This window comes from Grampus griseus (genome assembly GCF_964374135.1).
Source record: "Grampus griseus genome assembly, chromosome: 12".
Lineage (NCBI taxonomy): Eukaryota > Metazoa > Chordata > Mammalia > Artiodactyla > Delphinidae > Grampus > Grampus griseus.
This window is the reverse complement of record NC_139006.1, coordinates 66372702-66397909: the sequence shown is the minus strand read 5'-3', so window position 1 is coordinate 66397909 and position 25208 is coordinate 66372702. Positions and strand designations below refer to the sequence as shown.

The 25208-nt window shown below is 35.6% G+C and overlaps 1 protein-coding gene across 2 annotated transcripts in view; it reads right to left on the bottom strand.

The window, feature by feature from the left end:
• Nucleotides 1-7721: 7721 nt before the first annotated feature.
• SMAD4 (SMAD family member 4) overlaps nt 7722-25208 on the bottom strand; it is a 55440-nt gene continuing 37953 nt past the window's right edge. Inside the window, exons 9-13 of one of the 2 annotated variants that reach the window (XR_014297508.1) lie at nt 20636-20819; nt 19444-19612; nt 11029-11167; nt 10382-10494; nt 9404-9540 (exon numbers count right to left, since the gene is read on the bottom strand). Coding sequence is in view for 1 of the 2 variants with exons in the window: in XM_082667369.1 (XP_082523495.1) it covers nt 9329-9540; nt 11029-11167; nt 19444-19612; nt 20636-20819 (704 nt within the window). In the remaining variant the exon portion in view is untranslated. Of the gene's footprint in view, nt 9541-10381; nt 10495-11028; nt 11168-19443; nt 19613-20635; nt 20820-25208 lie in introns of both variants that reach the window. The other variant, XM_082667369.1, reaches the window with a different exon arrangement.

Genomic DNA, 25208 nt, shown 5'->3' with positions numbered 1-25208 from the left:
TTTCTTCTTTAGCCTGATAATGTGGTAGTTAGATTGATTTTCAAATACTGAACCAGGCTGGCATTCCTAAAATAAACTCCATTTGGTCATGGTGTATAATTTTTTGTATGTTGCTGAATTCTATTTGCTAATATTTTGTTAAGGATTTTTGCATATATATTCATGAGGGATATTGGTCTGGTTTTTTTTTTGGTATCATCTTCGTCTGGTTTTGTATCAGGGTAATACTAGCTTCATAAAATGAATGGGGAAGCATTCTCTTCTATTTTCTGGATAATATTGTGTAATTGGTATTAACTCTTCTTTGGTAGAATCTTCAGTGAAACCATCTGGGGACTGGAGATTTCTTTTCAGGGATTTTAAAATTATTTCCATTTCCTTAATAACTATAAGGCTATTAAATAATCGATTTCATGTTGGGTGAGTTCTGGTAATTTGTGTTTTTCAACAAATTGGTCAATTTCATCTAAGTTGTCAAATTTATGTGTGTAAAGTTATCTGTAGTATTCCCTTCTTATCCTTTTGATGTCTATAGTGGCTGTAGTGATATCCCATTTTATTCCCCATATTGGTAATTTGTGTCTTGTCTTTTTCTGTCAGTCTTGGTAGCGGTTTGTTGATATTACTGATCTTTCCAAAGAACCTGTTCTTTGTTTCATTGATTTTCTCTGTTGGTTTTGTTTCAATTGTACTGATTTCTGCTCCAAATTTATTTCCTTCCTTCTGCTTGCTTTGGGTTTTTCTAAGTGTTTGAAGTGGAAGCTTTAAAGTACTGATTTGAGATTTTTTTTCTTTTTCTCTAATGTTTGCATTTAGTGCTATAAATTTCCCTTTCAGCGTTGCTTTAACTGAATCCCACAGATGTTGATGTTTTCATTTCTCATTCAGTTCAGTGTATTTTTTAAAAATTTCCCTTGAGACTTCCTCTTTAACCCATGGTTTAGAAATATACTGTTTAGTTTCTAAGTGCTTGGAGATTTTCCTGTTATCTCTCTATTACTGATTTCTTGTTTGATTCCACTGTGGTTGGAGAACACTTTATATGATTTCAATTCTTTTAAATTCATTAAGTTTTGAGTCTATCTTAGTATATGTTCTGTTTGCACTTGAAAAGCACAGTATTTTGCTGTTTTTGGATGACTTGTTCTATAAATGTCAGTTAGATCATATTGGTTGATGGTGGTGTTGAGTTCTTCTATATCCTTGATGATTTTAACTATTCTATCAACTGTTTAAAAAGCTATGTTGAAGTCCCCAACTATGGTTGTGGATATATTTCTCCATTCAATTCTATCATTTTTTGCTTCCCATTTTTTGCTCTGTTGCTTGGTGTATACACACTTAGGATTAACTGTGTCTTGACGAATTAACTCTTTATCATTACATACTGTCCCTCTCTATCTCTGGCATTTTTCTTTGCTCTTAAATCTACTTTATCTGATACTAACATAGCCAATCTTGCTTTTCTTTGACTGTTTACCAAATATATATTTTCCTATAAACCTTTTTCTTTCAGATTGCCTATATTGTTATATTTGAAGTTTCTTGTAGACAGTATATAGTTGGGTCATGTTTCTTAATACAGTCTACCAATATCTGTCTTTTAATTAGTATATTTAAACCATTTACATTTAATATAATCATTAATATGTTAGATAGTAAGTCTGACATTTTAAAAAACATTTTCTCTTTGTTCTGTTTTTTTGCTTGTTTTCTTTTCTGCCCTGCCTCATTGTGAGTTACTGAACATGTTTTAGAATTCCATTTTGATTTATCTATAGTATTTCTGAGTTTATCTCTTTGGTTAGCTTTTTCATAGTTTTAAATATTTACTCTGTATACGTTTAGAATCACCTTAGGTAGTGTTGCAATTTTTGCTTCAACTAGCAAACATAATTTAGAAAACTCAAGATGAGATTTATGTATTAACACATATTTTTGCTTACCATATATATTATTTTGCTTACCATATTTTTAATTTCTTCTTGATATTACCTTTCTTCTTTTATCATTTCCTTTCTGTTTAGAGAAACTCCTTTAAGCATCATTCTTTTAGGGTAGGTCTGCTGGTGACAAATTCCCTGAACGCATCCTGTCCATCTGTCTGGCCCAAAAGGACTACATCAAAATAAAGAAGTAGATGCCATCCCCAAAGTAGGGCCAGAACTAAAAGAATTGTTCTTTTAGAACAGAAGGGGCTGAGGGTAAAGGGCACTACAATTTATCACAGTGAGAAGACAGGGTGAGAAGGGTTTGAAGAGGAGTTGGGACTTTTCAGGTTGTCATTTGTGGGAGCTGTGATAAGGCAGGAGATGGAATAAAGCACAAAGAATCAAGGGTCAAAAGCAGAGGGCAGAGAGAGATGAAGAATACACAAAACTGCCCTTACTCCTGAAGAGTTCCACAAAGGAATGCTTTTTGTGTTTCGTTTTTTTCCCCTCAACAGCATGCCAATCAACAACCCTCTCCAAGTTCAGCTTAAAATACTGTAAATTTTAGGTCAGGCGAGAATGAGTCTCTCGGCCTGATAAATGTCTCTGGAACGCACATCAGCAAGACCAGAAAGAAAATTCTGATTTGGTCGTGATTTTTTTTTTTTTTTTTTACAAGCCATTGCCAAAGAAAAACCTTACCTGACCACCCCCTGCCCCACACTGACCCCTCATTTCATAAAGGAGGCAGCTAGGGGGGAATAGCTTTCTTTATCCTTAGATGGGCAATGATAGGGTCAGTCTCCAATTTCCAATTTCTGTCTCTCCTTTAAGCATCTTGGTTCTCGTAATTCCCTAGTACCCACCTCTTCAACCACCATCATTCCACTCTCTCCTTTTAGAAATGAGATAAGAATGGGGACTGTTCTCCCATGGTCATATTTGAAATGCTGTAGTTCCCATTTCAATTGTCACAAAGCAATGAAGGAAAATGTCCTCAAGTCTGAGAATTCGCTACGTGATTAGAAATTCTTTCTAGATCTAAAACATCCACAGGCTTTAAGAAAAAGAATGAGCACATAATGATTTAATTGGCTTTCTCTTTTAATCAAAAACATACTTTGTTACAGAGTTCTCAGGAAAGGTTCAACTATTTTTTAGCCACAGACTTCAACCAGGCAAAAGTATACAAAAAGCCACAAAGGAACTACCAGCCTTAGCTAACCAGTTTTCCCAAAAGCAGAGGTTAAATGTGGCTCTTCTGTGAGTTTTGGCATAGCTGCATTCCTCTGACTTCAGAGAAGGAGACAGAGTTGGGAAGTACTATCACCAAATCTGTTCCCAACCCCTAGTCACCTCCTCCAAATGGTTCTGCAGCTCACCAGGTTTTCATCATCCAGGAGCTTTCACACTTTTCCCTTAAATCACATGTCCAAGGCATCGGCCAGAACCCAACTTGGAAGAAGTTTGCTGACTCTATGTTTGGCCTTTTAACCAATCCAAGCCCATGAGTCCTTCTATCAATGACAAGCAGCCACAGCAACAGCAGCTGGTTTCATTCCTTCCTTTCCAGCTACCACAGAGCTGGCCTCTACCAGGACTCCCCAATCCCCTACCCTTGACCCACCCCCCAAGGAAGGTTCTCAAGGTCCTTGAAAAAGCCAAGTCCATTAATTATACTCATCCAAGGATAGGCTGGAAGAGAACTCTGAAAGGAATGCTCCAGCCAAAAGTCTTCTAATCAAAATGGACCTAAAAAGAGCCAAAAATAAAGTGAATAATCATCCACTGGTATTAATTTCTTGAGTCATATAAACCATTTTAATTGACACAGTTCAAGGGAATTTCCCTGTTTTCAGAATAGAAGAGTTAAGAAACCAAAGACCCAAAGCAATGACCTCTAATAACCATTAGGCATTTACAGTAAGTTTTCAATCCATTTTAAAGAAAAAATTACCAGCACACAGTACTTAAGAGGATGGTGTCACACACATACCAACCCAAAAGGTAGAATATCATGACTCCAAAAAAAGCCTTAATACACCTTGAATAGAGATGATGGGAAAATAAGATAAAGGCTTTTCTCCATTTTTTTTTTTTTAAGTATTTATTGCAGCCCCCAAGGCGGTGCTAGGCCTTTGGTTGAATTTAAGTTTTAAGGACATATTATGTAACTTCTTGTCCACAGAACAGTAATAAAATATCAAGCCTAGTCTCATTTGAATAATGTGGAAATAAGTAAAAAGCCCCCTCAGACAGCAGACCAAAGGTAAGGAAGAAATCAAAAACTGCTGCAAGGTAGGCAAGGTCACTTAAACTTCAGAGCTGGAAGAACTCATCTAGTCCAACTCCCTCATTTTACAGATGAGGCAACTGAGGCCCAAAGAAGGTAAATGACTTGCCCAAGGTCATACATCAAATTAGTGGCAGAGCACAAACTAGAGAGTGCAACTGTCTGGCCCCAGCCCAGAGCCACTACTAGTTTCAGGTTGAACAAGAACACTAGTTCTGAGACCTATTGAGAAAGCATCTGAAATAAGCTGAAAATTATCCGCATCAATAGAGAGAAATGATTGTCTTCACTAGAGTTTTCTCCTTAGTTCTTCCTACATTTAAAAAAAAAAAAAAAGATGATGAAAGGAAAAGAAAAAAAGGTTCATTCACTCATTCAAGTCTGATGTTAAAATCCCTGAAAACATCAGCAATCACTTTAGCTACTCCTTGGGGCAGGATATCAGACCCTCAATTCTCATAAAGGCACCTAAAGGTCAAAAATATCTGTAGAGGAGGAAGGCCAGAAGATAGGACTCAAAAAGGGGACACCAAAACAAAACAAAATGACCCCCTCATTTTCCAAGGTTTTTATTTTTTTTGCTGTTCTTTTTCTTTTTGCTGGTGTCCTCTAGGTAATGGTATTGCCTCTGGCTATTGATGCTAACTTAGTAACCAACCCTTGTAACCCCAGTATTTGTTTGAGCAGCATTCAAGTGGAAGCAACTAAACCTTTCAAAGGGGAAAATTATGAATATGACTCATTTCTCTCTATCTGAACTACCTGAAACTCAGCAAGAATCAGGAAGCACACTAAGCAGTCAAACTGATATCAAATGCCAAAGCAGTGAAGTTCTTTTCAATACTTTACAGGAAACTTCCTTGGGTCCTGTCCCAGTTTGCCCTGGTGTTTTAAAGAAAGTTCTAATAAGTATGGTTATCTGGCTTCCTTGCCCAGTCGGGAAAATGAATCAGAAAGGGAAGAAGGAACTAAGGGGAGGTATACTAGTAACACACAGGAAGTGGTTGCTGTCATTAAAGGGGCGGGGGGAGTATACCAAAACAAACATTCCAAACCATAGGAGTCTGCGACCATTTAGTGCAGGTAAAACAGTCCCACATGTCTTAGCAGCCTCTAAAGTCTACAAGACAGGAGGCACAAAAGAAACACTGTATCTACTATGTTCTCTAATATACATATCAAATAACTCCACCCAAAAAAATGGCCAAAGTAAAAAAAGTTTTACTGTTTAAATAAGGCAAGTTTGGATTATGCAGAAAATTCCATTCCACAGTGATACCAGATAAATAAGATAAACAACCTAGCAACACTGGGACAAGTGCTTACAGACAAGGCTGGGCCTGAGGATGCTATGAATAAGGCCACTAACTTTTTACATCCTTCCTGATATATCTTAGGAGAAAAGAAATTATCTAGTTGTGAGGAAAAAATAGAAAGGTTGCACACAAGATTCTCATACCCCATCTTCAATAATCTTGCAAAGGAGGACTTAGGTGATTATTTACAGATAGCTATCCGCAACAATGGGTTCTGCCTTTAGGAAGGAAAAAAAAAAAGCATTTTTTCTATCTGCTAGTCTTAGCCAAACCCCATCCACAAAAGAGTTGTTAACTGACTTTACATACAGGTAATTGCTTTCATATACTCATTTACCCCAGTAACCTAAAATTCACCATTTTCCCAATCTGCTATTATTAAATGCCAGCAAAATGACTCAATGATGGAGGGAGCAACCTATAGAAACTATCAACAAAAAGGATTATTCTGCCTTACTGAGAATAAAACTTCTTCTTCCAAAAGGCTCTCAAAGAGGTTCTGAACTAATCTGATTTTGCATAATAGCTAGTAACTACTAACTAGTTACCACCAAACCAGGAATCGAAATACTTCACCATATATTCTTTAACATCCACATATACTTAAGGAGCACCATGGAACATGTAAAATTTCCCTTCTTCAGATGGGCATGGTCAAAAAGACAACTGCAATAAACTTTCGAAATAAGATATTTATCATCTGGAAGACAGGACATTTTATTTTGCCTTCAATGTTCTATTACAAATACCCCCTCTCTACACTACACCCTTCCACACGAAAGTGGATTTTTAACTTTGAAATACAACACAGCTCATATGTGTTCATTTTATTTGGGTATTCTGAGTAGGTTATCCCTAAGCCAGGTCACTCAACCTGTAAACCTACAATGTTTACAGGAGGAATGGGACAGGCAACCTATTTGCCTATTAGGTCAATACAAACGAGCCATGCTTCTAGAAAAACAAGGTTATACGGCAGTGATTTATTATCATTATCTTTGTATACCAGGGGTAGTATACTATAAAAAATGACAGACTATATCCCACAAAAGAATCTACTCCCTGGAAAATAAAGGCAACACCATTTTGGATTTAAGGATTTCCCTTTGATAATGCACTGAAAGGCACTAGACAAAAGTGGAATGGGCCTCATACTGGATTGATTATAAAGGTACAAACCTGGTTCATCTCTCTCTCAGCTTCCACTGAAATTCAATATTCTGAGAGTCTCTGAGATATGAACTAGCTAGAGAAAACACACCCAGAACCATATACTCAGAGCAATCAGATTCCAAGAACTGTGGACACTATTCTACTCTTAAAATAGCCATAAAATCTTAAACACTGTGATTCTTTTAGTCTTACTCATCAAAGATGACTACCTCTAAGAAACGTAAATACTGTTCAACAACTATAAGCCCTCAGAAATAACTGATTATAACATACTAGATGTTTTCTCAAAAGCATGTGACTGAACCTAGGCACAAGTATAAAGCAATTAATAACTAGAAGTACTTCTATGTACTTGTCGTATTTTTATGGCTCTTTGCAAAAGGAAACCAAAGTGGGTGGCTTGGCCTGAAAGACAGACTACTTAGCAAATATTTTCCACAATACTTTCCCTAGATGATTAAACATGTAAACCTTCTTTAAAGTAGAATAGGAGGCAATGGATTATATCATAGCATGCTTGTGGTTCTAATCTAACATCCTCGATTTTTAAAATCTGTTATTCTAAAACTCTCTCCCCTCTTGCTCCTATTCTTCATTCACAATAAAACAGACCTAAGTAAAAAATTTCTAGAGAATGAAGATACCTTTTAAAAAATCTGCCAATAAAACGTAAAATCACCAAACTTTACAGATTAAGATTAGGTCTTTAACAGAAGTATCTGTAAGTACTCAAGAGTATAAATGAGTTGGTAGAAATGTTATTTTAAAAAACAAAATACAAGTAGCTTGGATCAAGATATGTTTAAATCACAGCAATAAGCAAACTCAGTGGTTTCTAGGATGGTCTTACTAAGAAGACCTAAGCAAAGAAGTAGAAGATTTGTTGATTTAAGTTGATATAAGGATGACTATCATGCATTAAGTGTTTCTCATGTCTCAAACTTGTAACACACCTGAAATAATCTTATTACACTTAGAAAGGCCCTCCATGAAGAAAGCAAAAACATCTGAAAGATAATCCTTGATTTATTTCACACTATTTATCCTGTAGACAACCTACTTATCTTATAGACAATCAGGCCTAGTTTTGCTACAGTAAAATAAAAGTTAAAAAAATAACCAACCCTATACTTGATACATAATGTCCATAGGGAAGTCCTGGTAGAGTGGGAGAAAAAAACCAAAGCTGCCCAATAGTACTGGCTGTTTGCCTGTCACTTAGTAGAAGGTGTCTCGCCACTAAGGTTGGACTCAAAAGTGCAAAAGAAAAAAAACTTAAAAATCAAACCTAGAATTCAACTTTGCATGTTGAGATTCAGTTTTATTTATGCTACTAGCTAAGTAAAAAGCATACATATTTTATCTGTGGTACAGTCAATACATTTGCAACTTTTCTACTTAAATTCTCTATACAAAGTCACTGCCAATTGATATGATCATTGATGGCAAAGGGCTTAGAATAACCAAAAGGTATAAAAAAGTTTGCAGTCTTGCCCCAAGATACAAAAACTGAATTTTAAACAATGTCATAACATACATGACTTAAACAGTATACGAAAAAAAAGTCACACATCAAATCAAGTACAAAAATATCCAAACTACCTATTATGAACGGTAATGTTTCCCTTATTCTGCACTGTATTTAACACAGAATTTAGCAATTCCCAAAATATTCATTATTTAGTTTAAGCACTGCCACCTTTGCAGAATGGTTAAGATATTAGATGGAGTGACACTGCTTTTAGTGTTTTTAAAAATACAAAACCTTTCCCTATGTTAATGAAGGAAAGAAATTCCTCCTCTAGGCTTCTTAGTAACCAACCCTGTGCCTAGAAATATAGAATACATCTACTGTTTAACAGGGCTAAAGTAGATTTCATGATAAATAGTTATCCAACAAAGATAACAAATGTAATTTTAAATGATATTCCTTTGGTAATTTTAAGGAATTCTCAATATACAGAGATTAGTGTTTTGCCTTGGCAAAAGAAAATTGAAGTCGCAAGACAATCTGAATTGAAATCATCTTCACTAGTTTAACTTGAAAAAAACATTTGCATAAAAGGTTATAATACATTACTATCTTCTTTTTTAAACACAGAGTAAAGTTGCTCTTGGTAAAATTAACTCACCCGCATGGCACAATATTTTGGAGTAAAGTATGTTCAACAATAACAACTCACACACAAGATAATATAGGTGAATTAACTTTGAGAACTTCTCTGCCTTTAAAATCAGCAATATTGAATTTATTCTGTAGAATAACACACATATCAATGTTCTGCATATAAAAGGCTCTAAAACATTTTAAAGGGCTAAATTTTCCAGCATTGGAATGATTCCTTCATACATAACTGGTGAAGATTTAATAAGAATGTGTTTTTCCTGATCTTCAAGCTCTGAGCCATGCCTGAAAAGTTCTAAATAGGAAAAAAAAAATTGTTTTAATCCAGTTTCTGTCTGCTAGGAGCAAGGCAGCAAACACATTTTTCAACCCCTTATGAAAAGATAAAGCAGAACAAAAGTGAAATATATCTTCAGATTATAAACAGGATTGCATTTTATAGTCCACCATCCTGATAATGTTAAGGGCCCCAACATTAAGTTAAAAGACCTCAGTCTAAAGGCTGTGGGTCGGCAATAGGCATGGTGTGAAGTACTTCATCTAAGAGCTGGAGGGCCCGGTGTAAGTGAATCTCAATCCAGCAAGGTGTTTCCTTGATGCTCTGTCTTGGGTAATCAGGCCCCCAGCCTTTCACAAAACTCATCCTGAGTATGCATAAACGACGAAGGTCATCAACACCGATTCCAGCAGCAGCTGACAAACCTAACAGAAAAGATTTAGATGACGTCAGAGGGACAGCTGATCTCTTCCCATCCTCCCTAAATCTTACATTAATAAGGTGATTAGCTTTCTTTACTTCATTCTCCCCAGCATATAACTTCTCTGTCAAGGTGCCAAAAAGTAAGTGCAGATCTATACTTTATCAACAGGGACTGAAAACTTTTGGTAAAGACCACCTACATTCCACATGGGTCTTCTAGCTACCATCAATTATGAATTACCACAATCCACCAACACCCCACCTGTTTTTCTCTTTAGAAGTGGAGGTGAAGGAATAAAAAACAACTTGTTTTTAAGAGGTAGTGCATGTCTACAGGTTGGTTCTAAGAACCTTACTGTCTGTCTAAACAGTCTAGTTCAGAGTAAGACATGACTAATAATGAGACAGTTAACAGTCCTGGTTCCACTAAGACTTCTTGGATGACCCAGATGATGTCTGTCTCTCAGTTTCACAATGTAACAGAGATAATACGTAATTACTCAACAGGGAGCAGTAGATGAGAATGAAAAATTTAATAATAGATCTGGATTCTTTAGTAGAAGCATGTTTATAACATCAAAACTAGCAAATCAATGGTTTAGATGCCCAAATCTTTTAAAAAATAAAATTTTCTAAATGAGTATGCCTTATCTACCTCTAAATTGTAAACTCCTGAACATAAGTCACAACGGAGACTCTGCATCTAATTTTCCAGAACATACAGTCATATAGTCAATCTGCATTCATCAATATTACAATGAAACTAATGGGAGGAATTTGTTATGTACTGTAGAGAAACCTGCAGGGCCACTGCAGTTTTCTTAGCCAGTGTGATTTGCTTACCACACTGAAGAGGTTAAGAACAGGGGTTGAATGAATCACTAGTTATGCCTTCAGACGTGGAAGATGGGTGCCACGTGTTTCCATCATAAAAGTCTATAGTCAGGAGTTTAACTCTGCAGTAAAAAATTCCCCATCAGTGTGAAACCTGGCACACAGTTCAATTTTACCCTAAAATTAAAAAAAAGTCTACAAGTTACCAAAATACCACCCTCACTTAGTTTTCTCTCCATGCTTAGCATACTTAAGAAAAAACTGGAGAGGTGCCTAACTCTGAAACTGAAATATGCTTTCCTTCTAGAATAAAGCAAAGCATGTTGGTGATCTCAACCCACCCTGGCTGGTGAGGCAAGAATTAAAAGCATCAGCAAAAAAAAGGGGAGACTGATCAATATAATATAATAACCCCCTTTCTCCTTTATCCCATACTCCCTTTTTTGATACAAAAAGAATGAACACAGGGTCCTAGACAAAGGGCAACTATTACAGAATAACAGTTTTCTTTTTTTTGTTTACAAATTCAAAAATGTTATCCCAGTAAAAAGAACTTTAATTTCTATTATTGCTTAAATTAACTAATCAACTGAGTCAATCAAGATAAAACGCCAACTATTGCACTTTAAAAAAAAAAAAATCAAAAGTATACTTACTGATAGCTGGGGCTATTCCACCTACTGATCCGGGGCCAGGGATGTTTCCTGCCACGGCTGCTGCCTGGGCAGCTGCTGCAGCTTGTGCAGTAGCTGCCTGTTGTTGCATCTGACGATGACACTGACGCAAATCAAAGACCTTAAAAAAAAGTATAAGTCTCATGCCATGAGTCCAGCAGAAAATATTCCATACATCAAAAACCAATGCATAAAACTCATAGCTTAATTCAGCTCTCAGAATTAAAGAATTCAAAATTTTAATTTTTTATGTATATGTAGTTCTTAGGAAAGGTGGCTTGAAGCTCACCAAGAGGCACATTTCACTATGAGGACAGCTTTGGCTGCCACAGCTCTCTGTATCCTTTATCTAGAGTTCAGTGTGGGGCAGCCATTATTGTCCTTGTGAAAAACCACACCACTGTGTAAAATGAACAGTTAAGAAATCATCCCTCCCTTTCATAACCAAATTGCTGAGAGTTTTCTTTAGGCTGAATCGATGGCCTAGATCATATGGCCAACTTCTTTTCTTTATCATTCTATTTGGAGGAGTGAATAAAAGGCACTGTCACTATATAAGAAAACAACTACATTTCTCAGAGATGCACACTTTAATCCATAGGAGCAAAATAACATGATATTTAGGACTTGTTTTAAAATACTTTAGAAACAGAGGAAAAAGAATAGATCAAGTAAATGTAAAATCTTAACAACTACTGAATCTCAGTGATAGATACATGGGATTTCATTAACTAGTTTCTCATTACTTTCTGTATGCTCGTGATAAAAAAAAAAATGCTTAGCTTTGAATCCTATCACTGATACCTGCTACCTACATGGGTTAAATTTCTTAACCTCTCTGAGGCCTCAATTTTCTTATCTATAAAATGGGAATGCTAAGTGTACATGCTTTTTTATAAGGTTGTTATAAACTTGGCATAGTATACAGTAAGCTGTCAATAAATGTTACTTATTATATTTTATTTTAGTTTTGGCCTCCCATGTAGCCATTGACCTTTCAGGATAAGTTAAGGAGTTCATAAGTAATTTCAATGTTCTTTATCAGCCATGCCAAGGGCTGGCATTTTTTAAAGCACTGGAAGATTACACAAGCAGAGTGATCATCTTAGAAGTTGCAAGAAAGGAAAACAAGGACAGAGTAGAAGCAAGACTGCTCAATGCACTTTTTTTATATCATTTTAATTTCTGAACCATGTGACTATATTCCTTTGTCAAGAGTAAATTACGTTAAAAAAAATCCTTCTAGTATGCACAAAACCCAAATATAAGCAAGCATAATTATCCCTGACAATAAAAGAAATCAAAGAACGCATAACATAGTACTTTATCAGATAAACAACAGGTTTGAAACCCAAACCATTAGTTTTCAGATGCCTGAAAAATTCTGACTGTCTTTAGCCATGGTATTTACATGAAACATAAGAGCATACAACAACAATAAACAAGAGAACCCTCTCCAAACAGCAAACCACATTCCTATTTACTTATTTCTCTACTCAATGCCAATCTTCCAGCATCAATGACGGACAAAACTTAAGACTATCCCATTCTCTGAAGAGTTAGAAATTTGTCACAAATAGATGTATTTATTACCTGACCAAACTATCAGTCCTAAAAGGCTTCAGAACAGAAAGCATGACAAAGTCAGGTCTGGAAATCAGAAATCCCACAATGCCCAGAACAAAACCCACTGTTTTTTCAAGATTCCCAAGAGTCCATTAGATTCTGAAATTTTCCACTGGGCTCTCTGACCTCTTAGAAGGCATCACCTAGCACAGTACAAAGTGGGACTCAAATATTTGAAATGCCAAATAGCTCTACCACCACTTCTTTTTAAAGAAAGAAACTAACAAATCTTATTTTTTAGAGCAGTTTTAGGCTCAAGATAAAACTGGGTAAAAAGTAAAGTGAGCTCTGCCTCCCTACTCAATCACAGCCTCCCCCACCGTCAACGCCCCGCACCACAGTGGTGCCCCTGCTACATCGATGAACCTACCCTGACACACCGTTATCACTCCAAATCACAAGCTACATTAGGGTAACTCTTGGTTTTATAATTCTATGGGTTTAGACAAATGTATAACGACACGTATCCAACGTTGTAGTGCCATACAGAGTACTTTCACTACCCTAAAAATCCTCTGCGCACTGCCTATGAGTTCTTCCCTCCTCTCTATCCCTGGAAACCACTCATCTTCTTACCGTCTCCATAGTTTTACCTTTTCCAGAATGTCACAGAGTTGGAGTCATACAACATGTATGTAGCCTTTTCAGATTGGCTTCTTTCACTTAGTAATATGCATTTTAGGTTCCTCCATGTCTCTTCATGACTTAATAGCTCATTTCTTTTTAGTGCTGAATAACATTCCACTCTGTGGATGTACCACAGTTTATTTACCCATTCACCTACTGAAGGACATGTTGGTTGTTTCTAAGTTTTTGGCAGCTGTGAATAAAGCTGCTGTAAACATCCGTGTGTAGGTTTTCGTGTGGACATACATTTTCAAATCATTTGGGTGGATATTAAGGAGTGTGACTGATGGATCATATGGTTAGAATACATTTAGCTATGTAAGAAACTACCAAACTGTCTTCCAAAGTAGCTGTACCATTTTGCATTTCCACCAGTAATGAATGAGAGTTCCTGTTGCTCCACATCCTGGCCAGCATTTGGTTTTGTCAGTGTTTTGGATCTTAGCCATTCTACTAGTATGTAGTGGTATCTCACTGTTATTTTAATTCACAATTCCCTAATGACATGAACTTGAACATCTATTCACATGCTTACTTGCTATCAATGTATCCTCTTCACTGAAGCATCTATTCAGGTCTTTTGCCCATTTTTTAATCAGGTTGTTCTCTTACTGTTAAGTTTTAAGTGTTTTCTATATTTTCGATAACAGTCCTTTATCAGATGTGTCTTTTGCAAATATATTCTCCCACTCTGTGGCTAATCATCTCATTCTCTTGACACTGTCCTTCGTAGAGCAGCCATTTTTAATTTTAATGAAGTCCAGCCTATCAACTGTTTCTTTCATGGATCCTGTATTTGATGTTGTATCTAAAAAGTCATTGCCATACCCAAGGTCATCTCCTATGTTATCCTCTAAGAGGTTTATGTTTCACATTTAGGTCTTTACAACCACTTAAAAAAAATTTTTTTTAACCATCATTAACCTAGTATGGCCCGGGAGGAGGGAATACAGCTTACTTATAAATTCCCAGGGTTCAATATGTTCTCAACATATCCCCACCTCCACCATGAGTTATTAAAAATAACCAAGAGATATTCACACATAGGTTCTTTACAATATGTTATAAACAATCATAATTACGACTGTCTTAATCTAAATCTATGCTAACACCAGGAGCACATATTAACCACAGAGATGAAATTTTAAAACTTTTATCTGCAGATGTAGTAAAAACGATTCATTAAGCACCTCAGCAAACCTTCTTTCCACATGGGTTATTTATGTAATTACAGCACCCACACCAAAAGACATATTATTGGCTATACTGCTAACTAAAACTCAGGCTGCCTCCCCACTGTATACTCTGTCTATACCATAATAGGTTTCATCTGTTATACTGGATAGTAAAATTAAGGCTTTCATTGAAATGCAACCATCTTCCTTTCAAAATTTGACTGAGTTGTTGATAAAAACAATTCAAAGTAACCAAAGGTTTTAAATATTCTTTTTGGCTCAGATCCAAAACAAATTTCATCACCACCCCTGGGCTAATCAACAATTTACCTCTGATTTCATTTATTTAAACACATTTCCTGTGGTTACTCTCATATAAGTTTATTACAAACTTATTATTTAACAAAGGTGAGTGTCTTCAGGATATTCCCTTTCAACCAGGAGTCAAATTTTGGCATTCTTCTTTATAAGGCTCAATTACAGTACTCTGTTTAAATCAACACCAAGAAATAGTAATCCAGAAAGAGAAACAGATAATTGTGTTGGTGGTATACCGGGCATCTGAATATAAGACTGCTTTAAGGACTTGCTAAGTAATCTGACCTGGAGGTAAGAATCATGATATATAGTAACTGGGAATAAATTTAAGTGGGATCATAATAACCTTCAACCTAGTCCAGCTGTGGTTTAGAAACACAGCCTGCCCCCTGCCCCTAACATATGTGTTCAAAAACAAACCTGACTCATCATCATAAGAGAAATGCATATCAAAAACCACCACAATGAGATACCACTTCACACCCTCTAGGATGGCTAAAATCAAAAAGACAGATAGCAACAAGTATTCATGAGACTGTAGAGAAATCAGAAACTTCATATACTGCTGCTGTAAATATAAAATGCTACAGCCACTTTGGAAAACAGTTTGGCAGTCCCTTAAAAAGTTACACAGAGTTATTTTATGATCCAGCAATTCCACTCCTTGGTATATGCAAGAGAAATGAAGACGTATGTTTACACAAAAATCTGTACATGAATGTTCATAGTGGTATTATTCATAATATAGCCAAAAAGTAGAAACTCATATGTCCATCAACTGATGAATGGATAAACAAAATGTGGTATATGAAATATCATTCAGCCCTAAAAGGAATGAAGTACAGATATATGCTACATGGATGAAGCTTGAAAACATTATGCTTAGTGAAAGAAGTCACAAAAGACCACATTATATGATTCCATTTATAAAAACTGTTCAGAGTAGGCAAATCTATAGAGAGAAAAAGTAGGTTAGTGGTTGTCTAGAGCTGGCGGAAATGGGTTGTTGGGAGGTAACAGCTAAAGAGTACAAGGTTTCTTTCTGGGGTGAAGAAAATGTTCTAAAATTGATTGTGGTGATGGTTGCACAACTCTGTGAATATACTAAAAATCACTCAATTGTACTCTTTTAATGGGTGAATTATATGGTATGTGAATTATCTCAGTATCTCAAAAAAACTCTTAAAAAACCTGAGTGTCTACTGCTTAAGCAACAAAAACAAAACAGATCTCACTTTTGAAAGCAAAAGAGCAATGCCACTTAAACAGAATTCAAACATTTGCTCCATTTAAAGCTTGTAAAATGCCATTTTGTTACATCAGATTTTCATAAATATAAGGTGACTGCTATATCATAAGAGAAGCAGGAAAAAAAAATCAACATCTTAGGAGAAAAAAAAATACAATTTAGTCCTAGCTTCTTGGTTTATAAAATGAAAGAATGGTTCTTTAAACCTATGTTTTCCTCATTTTAACTAAAAAGAAAAAAATGTGTTTGTGTGTATGTATGTGTATTGGGGGTAGGGATGGATTCCCCCATGTGGACTCCCCAATGTAAGGGCACTCCTTCCAAGGGTTCATGTATCTGTATGCAATTCACCCCAGTAACATGATCTCTGGTGAAAATCTACCTGACAACCTAAACTTTAGTTACTGCGGCCCAAAAAATTAGTAAATGAAGAAAAGGCCAATGGTTAGATTTAGGATAAACTTGCATCTCTTTCTGGCTAATGAGAAGACTCTTCTGAAGAACAATATACTTAGTAAACAGAAATAACTATTTTTAAATCTTAGTTAATATAACAAAAATGGGATTTTTTTACTCCACTAAAATGTACCACAAGAGAGTTATTTATTGTTCAAGGCAAAAGTCTGAGATTGCTATAAAAATCTATCCATGACAGTGGTTTATCAAGTGATGACACGTCTCATACCTGGGTGGCTTTTCAAGGACCATTTGTACCAAAATAGAGATCCTACATTATTTGACAATCCTAGAAATTAATTATACAAGATTCCACATTTTTTAAGCTTAAATGTTTTAAATACTACCTCATATCCGTTAAGTTCATAACTACTGTCTGGCACAAAGTATATATTCAACACTGTAGTCCTCTGTCCATTCACTTCTAATTGCACAAGTAATCCAGAGACTTGTAGTCAAGATGGATGCATAGTTATGCATAATCACCTTTGCTCTCTGCTCCAAACATATACAAAGGCTAGAAAAACTATTAAAAATAGATATCTTCCAAGCCAATCATAAAATTCATGTGGAAATCCAAGGGGCTGGCAATAGCCAAAATAATCCTGAAAAATTACAAAGTTGGAGAGCTCGCACTCCCCAATTTCAAAACTTCCTACAAAGCTATAGCAATCAAGAAAGGGTAGTACTGTCACAAGGATAGATATATACAGCAACGAAATAGAATTGATGGCCCAGAAAAAAACCCTTTATCACTTAAGGTCAATTGAGTTTTCAACAGGGTGTCAAGATAATTCAATAAGGGAAAGAACAGTCTTTTGAACAAATGGTTGCTGGAACAACTGGTGCTCATACAAAAGAACAATCCTTTCCCTACACCATACACAAAAATTCACTCAAAATGGATCATAGACCTAAATGTAAGACCTAAAAGTATAAAACACTTAGAAGAAAACATAGGCATAAATCTTCATGACCTTGCCTTAGGCAATGGTTTCTTAGATATGACACCAAAAGCACAAGCAACCAAAGAATAGATAGACTATACTAAATTTTAAAACTTTTGTGCTGCAAATCATTATCATGCAAAAAGTGAAAGACGAGCCAAAGAATGGAAGAAGATATTTGCAAATCATGTATTTGATAAAGGACTGATACCCAGAATATATAAAGAACGCTTATAACAATAATAAAAAGACTAAAAAATCCAATTAAAAAATGGGAAAAGATCTGAACAGACATTTCTCCAAAGAAGATACACAAATGGCCAATAAATACACAAAAAGAAGTTCAACATTATTAGCCATTAAGGAAATGCAAATCAAAACCACAATGAGGCAGATACCACTTCATATCCACTAGGATGGCTAAAATAAAAAAGGCAGATAATAACAAGTGTTGGTGAGAATATAGAGAAACAGAAACCCTCCATATATATTGCTGGTGGAAATGTAAAACAGCACTACCATTCTGGAGAACAGTCTGGCAGTCCCTCAAAAAGTCAGACATAGAGTTATCTTATGATCCAGCAACTCCACTCCTAGGCATATATCCAAGAAAATGAAAAAAATACATCTACCTAAAAACTTATACATGACTATTCATAGCAGCATTATTCATAATAGCCAAAAAGCAGACACAACTCATGTCCATTAACTTATGATGGATAAACAAAATCCACAGTGGAGAGCAAGGACGAAAGACAGAAGGTACTTGGGGTACCAGCACCAAACAGGTGTAGAGGACAGGAATTTGACTTCTCAGAGTGATATGGAATGAGAAAACAGGCTCTCCAAGGGCTACAACTGGGCACCTGCCCATAAATCAAGTGCTGGTAAAACAGTTTGACAGTTAATTCAGAAATGCAATTAGGAATAAAATTCTTGTCCATGGCATAGGTAAGCATCAGAGAAATCTATGCAACAGGAAATTAGGCCCTGAGCATACCTGGGGATTGGAACTCAATTTCCTCAAGGGACAAAAATTCCTCTACCTTCTAAATATAAGAATTGGTCCTGAGATGTGGATCCCAGGGTGCCAGACTAAGGCAAAACTGCCCTACAGGGAGAAGCCATGACAGGAAGGAAAAAATAAAAAATAAAATCTCTTGAGAAAAACTTGCCAACAAATATTAAACAGACTACAAAGCATACGAGGAAACACAGCACCACTTAAAAATAGTAAAGCACAAATAAGCAAAATTCCTTGTGGAAAAATTAGAAAACACAAATAAAGATAATTCTATTTGTGTGCTAAGCAATTTCCTAGGACTAAGTGATGAGGCAGAGTTAATTCCACTAACTTACAATAGCTAATCTTAAACATGCTGAGGATGACGGTGAAAAATCTGAAATTAGAAATATATTTAGGGTATCTAATTACCATCTTCCACTTTCAAAAACAGTGTATGTTATAAATTAAAATTAAAATAGGTTGAATATGTAATAATTAATGAAAAATACCTCAGGCTTAATATGCAAAATAATAGTAAATAAAACTATTTAATGCACAAAATAACTAACCTTAAAAAAAGTGGTACTGAAGAATTTTTCATTTCTCAGTTCTTAATGTGAAAAGCTATACTTTTAGAATTCCCTTCCATAAAATCCTAAAGGTTGGCTAAGATGCAATTTCAGAGTCTGAGTTTTACATATTTTATATCAAAGGAAATTTGGAGGTTTCACTCAGTATTTTCAAGAGCCTGTGTATTACCCTAAAACATTTAACAAATTTGCTAATAAAACAATAGGGCATGAATGCATCCACAAAACTAAATAACCAATCATATCAATAAAAGTGCCCAGGAAATGTGTTTTATATACAAACATAATTTCTTATTTAATACATAAAGAGACATTTTTACACTCCTCCCACCTCCATCTCAATTCTTTAAACAACAAACAGAGCTTTCCAAGTCTAAAATATTTGAGTAAAATTGCAACTAACCTTTATATATGCACTTGGGTAGATCTTATGAACAGCGTCTCCAGGTGCACGCCCAGCTTCTCTGTCCAAGTAGTAGCTCTGTACAAAGACTGCGTGGTCACTAAGGCACCTGACCCAAACATCACCTTCACCTTTACATTCCAACTGCACACCTTTGCCTATGTGCAACCTTAGGAAGAAAAAGTGAATCACATTTCATTTTGATAAGTATTTAAAAATAAATTTTAGTTCAGATTATATAGCATACCCAATACTGAAAAATTTTAAAGAATAAAGGACATTATATAACACCATAACCAAAAGATAGCCACTGTTAACATTTCTGTATGTTTATTTTTTTTAGTATCCTATTCATATGTAATAATGATGAACATTCACATAATGCTTATTATGTGTCAGGAACATTCAATATAAATTCTCACTTAACCTTCACAATTCAATTTAAATTAATTTAAAAATTCAGTTAATCACATGAGCCAAATTTTAACTGCTCAACAGCTACGTGTGGCTAGAAGTTACTATACTGGACAGCACAGATATAAACCATTTCCTTCATCACAGAAAATTCTATTAGACAGCACTGGCTTAGAGAGTAGATAATTTGCCAAAATCACACAGCTAGGGATAGAGCCAAGATTATGTGCTTATGCACACACACATTTCCTTAAAGAGTTGAGATCACACAGTACCTAAAATTGTGTATGTTTTCCTGTAATATTTCATCTTAAGTATTTACATTTGATTATGTAAACTTTTTATATTTTAATGACTGCATAAAAATGAAAGTGTATTAAAATTTACTTAACCATTTACCTTTTATTATCAGTCTTCCATTATAAATAACACCTGTGGAAACATGTCTTCATTTTATGTTATTTCCTCTCAGTAAATTTGGAGAAATACCATACAATCAGAGGAAATAAAAACTAGTTTTCAAACCGGGTTCCAAAAGGTCTAGTTACGATTCAAAACACAGAAACCTCACTGACTTTTAAAAAACACGGTATTTTATCATCTTTTAAATAACAAACATCTACAATTCAAATGAAATGCTTACAAATTCTGAATTTTCAAGACGATCTTTATTCTTTTATATTCGAAAACATAATTTACATTGAAAGATATCTCTGAATAAAAGACAATGTACTATGTTCAATTTTTAAAATTAACTATCTAACTATACAATCAATACCTTGCTCTCTCAATGGCTTCTGTCCTGTGGACATTGGAGAGTTGACCCAAGCAAAAGCGATCTCCTCCAGAAGGGTCTACATAACCATCAACAGTAACAACAGGACAGCTTGAAGGAACCTTAAACGTCTCTCCTACTTGAACATCCATTTCAAAGTAAGCAATGGAACACCAATACTCAGGAGCTATAGGAGATAAATGGGAGAGAACAGCCAATCATGTGAGAAAGATTTAAGGCTTTCACTTTCACTCCATATGACAAAGCTTTTCTTAAAGGGTGAAGGAAAGAGAGAGCACACAAAAGAATTTATAATGCATTATAAAGTACGCACTGCCATGACTTCTACTTTTCAGCTTAGTATCTTACATTCTTGAAACTTAAAGTCATTTTTAAAATCTGGAATTTGGTTCTTACCTGAAAGTACCCAATCAACAGGGAATTTAAAAAACGGAAATTAGAAACAAATTTTTTTACCATGATGTTTCATCTAACTGCACATAATATTTTCTACGTAGTTTGAACTTTTATTTTTTTTTAAAGCACACTGATTCTAATACATATTTCAGAGAAGTGTTCTTGAATAACATCAATCTATGGTATATATTTATAGATCCCTAAATGAGAGAGAGGGCATAACCAAGCCAGACATCACAGACAAGAGTCAAGGTTAATTACACTCCAACTACACAGTTTCTGTGAGCAGGATTTTTCAGTTGTCTCTTGGATGAAAGGTCATTTGTCCCATCTGTATTTTTAGTGAAGTCCATTCATGTTAACTACTATAATTTTTTTAAATTGTTTTTTTACATAGCAGGTTCTTATTAGTCATCCATTTTATATACATCAGTGTCGACATGTCAATCCCAATCTCCCAATTCATCACACTGCTTTTCCCCCCACCGCTTTCCCCCCTTGGTGTCCATACGTCTGTTCTCTACATCTGCGTCTCAATTTCTGCCCTGCTAACTGGTTCATCTGTACCATTTTTCTAGGTTCCACATATATGCGTTAATATACAATATTTGTTTTTCTCTTTCTGACTTACTTCAGTCTGTATGAGAGTCTCTAGATCCATCCACGTTTCTACAAATGACCCAATTTGTTCCTTTTTATGGCTGAGCAATATTCCATTGTATATATATACCACATCTTCTTTATCCATTTGTCTGTCGATGGGCATTTAGGTTGCTTCCGTGTCCTGGCTATTGTAGATAGTGCTGCAATGAACATTGGGGTGCATGTGTCTTTTTGAATTATGGTTTTCTCTGGGTATATGCCCAGTAGTGGGATTGCTAGGTCATATGGTAGTTCTATTTTTAGTTTTTTAAGGAACCTCCACACTCTTCTCCCTAGTGGCTGTATCAATTTACATTCCCACCAACAGTGCAAGAGGGTTCCCTTTTCTCCACATCCCCTCCAGCATTTATTGTTTGTAGATTTTCTGATGATGCCCATTCTAACTGGTGTGAGGTGATACTTCATTGTAGTTTTGATTTGCATTTCTCTAATAATTAGTGATGCTGAGCAGCTTTTCATGTGCTTCGTGGCCATCTGTATGTCTTCTTTGGAGAAATGTCTATTTAGTTTTTCTGCCCATTTTTGGATTGGGTTGTTTTCTTTTAATATTGAGCTGCATGAGCTGTTTATATATTTTGGAGATTAATCCTTTGTCCATTGATTCATTTGCAAATATTTTCTCCCATTCTGAGGGTTGTCTTTTGGTCTTCTTTGTAGTTTCCTTTGCTGTGCAAACAGTTTTAAGTTACATTAGGTCCCAATTGTTTATTTTTGTTTTTATTTCCATTACTGTAGGAGGTGGACCAAAAAAGCATCTTGCTGTGATTTACATCAGAGTGTTCTTCCTATGTTTTCCTCTAAGAGATTTATAGTGTCTGGTCTTACATTTAGGTCTCTAATCCATTTTGAGTTTATTTTTGTGTATGGTGTCAGCGAGTGTTCTAATTTCATTCTTTTACATGTAGTTGTCCAGTTTTCCCAGCACCACTTATTGAAGAGACTGTCTTTTCTCCATTGTATATCCTTGCCTCCTTTGTCATAGATTAGTTGAGCATAGGTGCATGGGTTTATCTCTGGGCTTTCTATCTTGTTCCATTGATCTATGTTTCTGTTTTTGTGCCAGTACCATAATGTCTTGATTACTGTAGCTTTGTAGTATAGCCCAAAGTCAGGGAGTCTGATTCCTCCAGCTCTGTTTTTTTTCCCTCAAGAGTCCTTTGGCTATTCGGGGTCTTTTGTGATTCCATAAAAATTCTAAGATTTTTTGTTCTAGTTCTGCAAAATATGACATTGGTAATTTGATAGGGATTGCACTGAATCTGTAGATTGCTTTGGGTTGTAGAGTCATTTTCACAATATTGATTCTGCCAATCCAAGAACATGGTGTATCTCTCCATCTGTTGGTATCATCTTTAATTTCTTTCATCAGTGTTTTATAGTTTTCTGTATACAGGTCTTTTGTCTCTCTAGGTAGGTTTATTCCTAGGTATTTTATTCTTTTTGTTGCAATGGTAAATGGGAGTGTTTCTTTAATTTCTCTTTCAGATTTGTCATCATCAGTGTATAGGAATGCAAGAGATTTCTGTACATTAATTTTGTATCCTGCAACTTTACCAAATTCATTGATTAGCTCTAGTAGTTTTCTGGTAGCATCTTTAGGATTCTCTATGTATAGTATCATATCATCTTCAAACAGTGATAGTTTTACTTCTTTTCCAATCTGTATTCCTTTTACTTCTCTTTCTTCTCTGATTGCGGTGGCTAGGACTTCCAAAATTATGTTGAATAACAGTGGTGAGAGTGGACATCCTTGTCTTGTTCCTAATCTTAGAGGAAATGCATTCACTTTTTCACCACTGAGAATGTTTGTTGTGGGTTTGTCATATATGGCCTTTATTTTGTTGAGGTAGGTTCCCTCTATGCCCACTTTCTGGAGAGTTTTTATCATAAATAGGTGATGAATTTTGTCAAAAGCTTTTTCTGCATCTACTGAGATGATCATATGGTTTTTATTCTTCAATTTGTTAATATAGTGTTATCACATTGATTTGCATATATTGAAGAATCCTTGAATGCCTGGGATAAATCCCACTTGATCATGGTGTATTATCCTTTTAATGTGTTGTTGGATTCTGTTTGCTAGTATTTTCTTGAGGATGTTTGCATCTATATTCATCAGTGATATTGGTCTATAACTTTCTTTTTTTTGTAGTATCTTTGTCTGGTTTTGGTATCAGGGTGATGGTGGCCTCATAGAATGAGTTTGGGGCTGTTCCTTCCTCTGCAATTTTTTGGAAGAGTTTGAGAAGGATGGGTGTTAGCTCTTCTCAAAATGTCTGATAGAATTCACCTGTGAAGCCATCTGGTCCTGGACTTCTGTTTGTTGGGAGATTTTTAATCACAGTTTCAATTTCATTGCTTGTGATTGGTCTGTTCATATTTTCTATTTCTTCCTGTCTTGGAAGGTTATACCTTTCTAAGAGTTTGTCCATTTCTTCCAGGTTGTCCATTTTATTAGCAGAGTTGCTTGTAGCAGTCTCTTAGGATGCTTTGTATTTCTGCGGTGTCTGTTGTAACTTCTCCTTTTTCATTTCTAATTTTATTGATTTGAGTCCACTCCCTCTTCTTCTTGATGAGCCTGGCTAATGGTTTATCTATTTTGTTTATCTTCTCAAAGAACCAGCTTTGTGCTTTATTGATTTTTTTTTTTTTTTTTTTTTTTGCGATATGTGGGCCTCTCACTGTTGTGGCCTCTCCCATTGTGGAGCACAGGCTCCGGAGGCGCAGGCTCAGCAGCCATGGCTCACAGGCCTAGCCGCTCCACGGCATGTGGGATCTTCCCGGACCAGGGCACGAACCCGTGTCCCCTGCATCGGCAGGCGGACTCTCAACCACTGCGCCACCAGGGAAGCCCTGCTTTATTGATTTTTGCTACTGTTTTCTTTGTTTCTACTTCATTTATTTCTGCTCTGATCTTTATGATTTCTTTCCTTCTACTAACTTTGGGTTTTGTTTGTTCTTCTTTCTCTAGTTCCTTTAGGTGTAAGGTTAGATTGTTTATTTGAGACTTTTGTTGTTTCTTGAGGTAGGATTGTATTGCTATAAACTTCCCTCTTAGAACTGCTTTTGCAGCATCCCATAGGTTTTGGATCGTCGTGTTTTCATTGTCATTTGTCTCTAGGTATTTTTTGATTTTCTCTTTGATTTCTTCAGTGATCTCTTGGTTATTTAGTAACGTATGGTTTAGCCTCCACGTGTTTGTGTTTTTTACGTTTTTTTCCCTGTAACTGATTTCTAATCTCATAGCGTTGTGGTCAGAAAAGATGCTTGATATGATTTCAATTTTCTTAAATTTACTGAGGCTTGATTTGTGACCCAAGATGTGATCTATCCTGGAGAACTTTCTGTGTGCACCTGAGAAGAAACCATAATCTGCTGTTTTGGGATGGAATGTTCTATAAATATCAATTAAATCTATCTAGTCTATTGTGTCATTTAAGGCTTGAGTTTCCTTATTAATTTTCTGTTTGGATGATCTGTCCATTGGTGTAAGTGA